Source organism: Phalaenopsis equestris, unplaced genomic scaffold, assembly GCF_001263595.1.
Source record: "Phalaenopsis equestris unplaced genomic scaffold, ASM126359v1 Scaffold201094, whole genome shotgun sequence".
In the NCBI taxonomy this organism is placed as follows: Eukaryota; Viridiplantae; Streptophyta; class Magnoliopsida; order Asparagales; family Orchidaceae; genus Phalaenopsis; species Phalaenopsis equestris.
In genome coordinates this window covers 8,994-10,930 of record NW_018220877.1, presented here as the reverse complement: position 1 = coordinate 10,930, position 1,937 = coordinate 8,994, and the positions used below count along the sequence as shown (strand labels likewise).

Below are 1,937 nucleotides of genomic sequence, written 5' to 3'. Positions count from 1 at the left end.
TGGGATAACCCGAAATCAACCTAAAATATTAAATGGGTTAAGATTTTTAAACCGGATCCAATCAAAAAATTATTCAAATAAACTCAGATCTAAATTTTTTTGAGTTAGACTCAAATGGAGACACCCCTAATTATGTAAATGTTCAGTATTACTTTTATGTTTTAAAATACAGAGATTTAAAGATGAGAATGATTATGATTTCATCCTCGCACATCACTTTCTTTATCGGCCCTCCATCTCCCTTTGCTCATTCAATTAATGGCCTGACAATATTATTATAGACTTAGTGGGTTGCTCACAATTCACTCAATTCCTATCCATTTTCATATCTAACATCTAAATTTCAGTTTTTACATGCATGTCGCTTTATCTAATGCATAAAAAGTTATATTTCCCTTTTAAAAAGTTTAACTCTGTTGAACCCAAATTTATTGAATTACACAAGGAATAGAATGCATGGAAGGAGAGACAACAGTGGGCAGAGAGAGCTGAGTAGATGATCAACTGCATTAAGGCAAGCATGAGCAAGTTATATGGTATGTATGTCAATGACCCCATATACATTAACTATTATAGCCGCAACAGAACATCTATTGGACAATCTATTCGTACCTTTGTAAAACCATCACGCGCGTCATTTAGCAAAAAAATAGAAAAAAAAAAATAAGATAAAAATCACAGTTTTACATCACCATACAATTTCCTACCAATGCCTGACATTAAATGCTTATCGTCTAGATGCATGCCACGTTCGTTCCCTAAAACCACAAGCTCACGTCAGCTTTCAATAATTAGGCTAAATATTGTTATGCAGCAAGCAACCAGAAATTTAATGCTACCAGTCCAATAAAAATACAAATTCTGCAACTTTTCCAAGTCTCCCATTCATATCTTTCAAATTAAAACCAATACTTCGCCCCTGTAACAGTAGATTACGGTGATTTACGGTCAGAATATATTTCGGTGGGTCCCACTTTAAAAAATTTTAAAAAAACTGAAATACATCTTCATTGTAGATCACCGTGATCTACACTCAGAATCGGACACCGCATCTATCTCTGCATGCGGTGCCTGCATGCAATAATTCTTTGCTTTATAAGAGCTTATCTTCTCTAAAGCCTAAAATCGAGAAAAAGCAAAAATAGAAAGGAGAGAAAAAGACAGTCACAGTAGACCATTAGCTTGTATAACCAGCTTTTAGGTTCCTCCTCACATGAAATCCACCTTCTTATAAATACGCAGCCACCCAACATAACTTCCAACTCTATTGTATTAATGTTGGCTTCCTCTTTCTCTCTGCACTCGCCGACGAGAATTGAGAAAAGGAATGAGGCCTGGCTTCGTATTGAAGGAGTCATCCGCTCCATTGGCGACGGGGGAAGCTATTTCACCCGCGGCACACCCGGCCTGGCGCTCGCCGGTGCCGTATCTGTTCGGCGGAATTGCGGCCATGCTGGGCCTCATTACCTTCGCCCTTCTTGTTCTTGTCTGCTCTTATTGGAAGCTTTCAGGTTACGTCGACAGCGCCGAACATATGAGCGAGACGGCTGATTCCGGTGACGGCGGGAGGGATGTGGGTGTAACGCAGGGGAAGCAGGGGACGGCTGTTTTGCGGCTGGCGGCGTTGGAGAGGAAGAGTCCCCCGCCGCCGCGAAGGTGGAGAAGGGCGGCGGTGACTGCTGCGAGGAGATGGTGAAGCCCGACGAAGCGGGGAATGTTTTGGCTGGTGGCGAGAGTCACGATCATGTCTGAACTTGGTCGTTTCCCAGCATTAAGGGCCATACTATTTTTTCTTAATGTGATTTTTATACTGAGGAACGAGATTGATGATGTGTTTTGTGGCATTAGATATTGAATGTGATTTTTCATAATAACGTGTGATGATATTATTAGATTTTCTTTTTCCCAAAAAAACATAATTTTTCATATTAAAATTT

At 40.1% G+C, this 1,937-nt stretch overlaps 1 protein-coding gene across 1 annotated transcript; it reads left to right on the top strand.

Annotated features, from left to right (window-relative positions):
- Nucleotides 1-1,165: 1,165 nt before the first annotated feature.
- LOC110035968 lies at nt 1,166-1,696 on the top strand. The gene has a single exon (XM_020740307.1). The coding sequence runs from the start codon at nt 1,328-1,330 to the stop codon at nt 1,694-1,696; it is 369 nt and encodes a 122-aa protein (XP_020595966.1). The 5' UTR covers nt 1,166-1,327.
- The last annotated feature ends 241 nt before the right edge of the window (nt 1,697-1,937 follow it).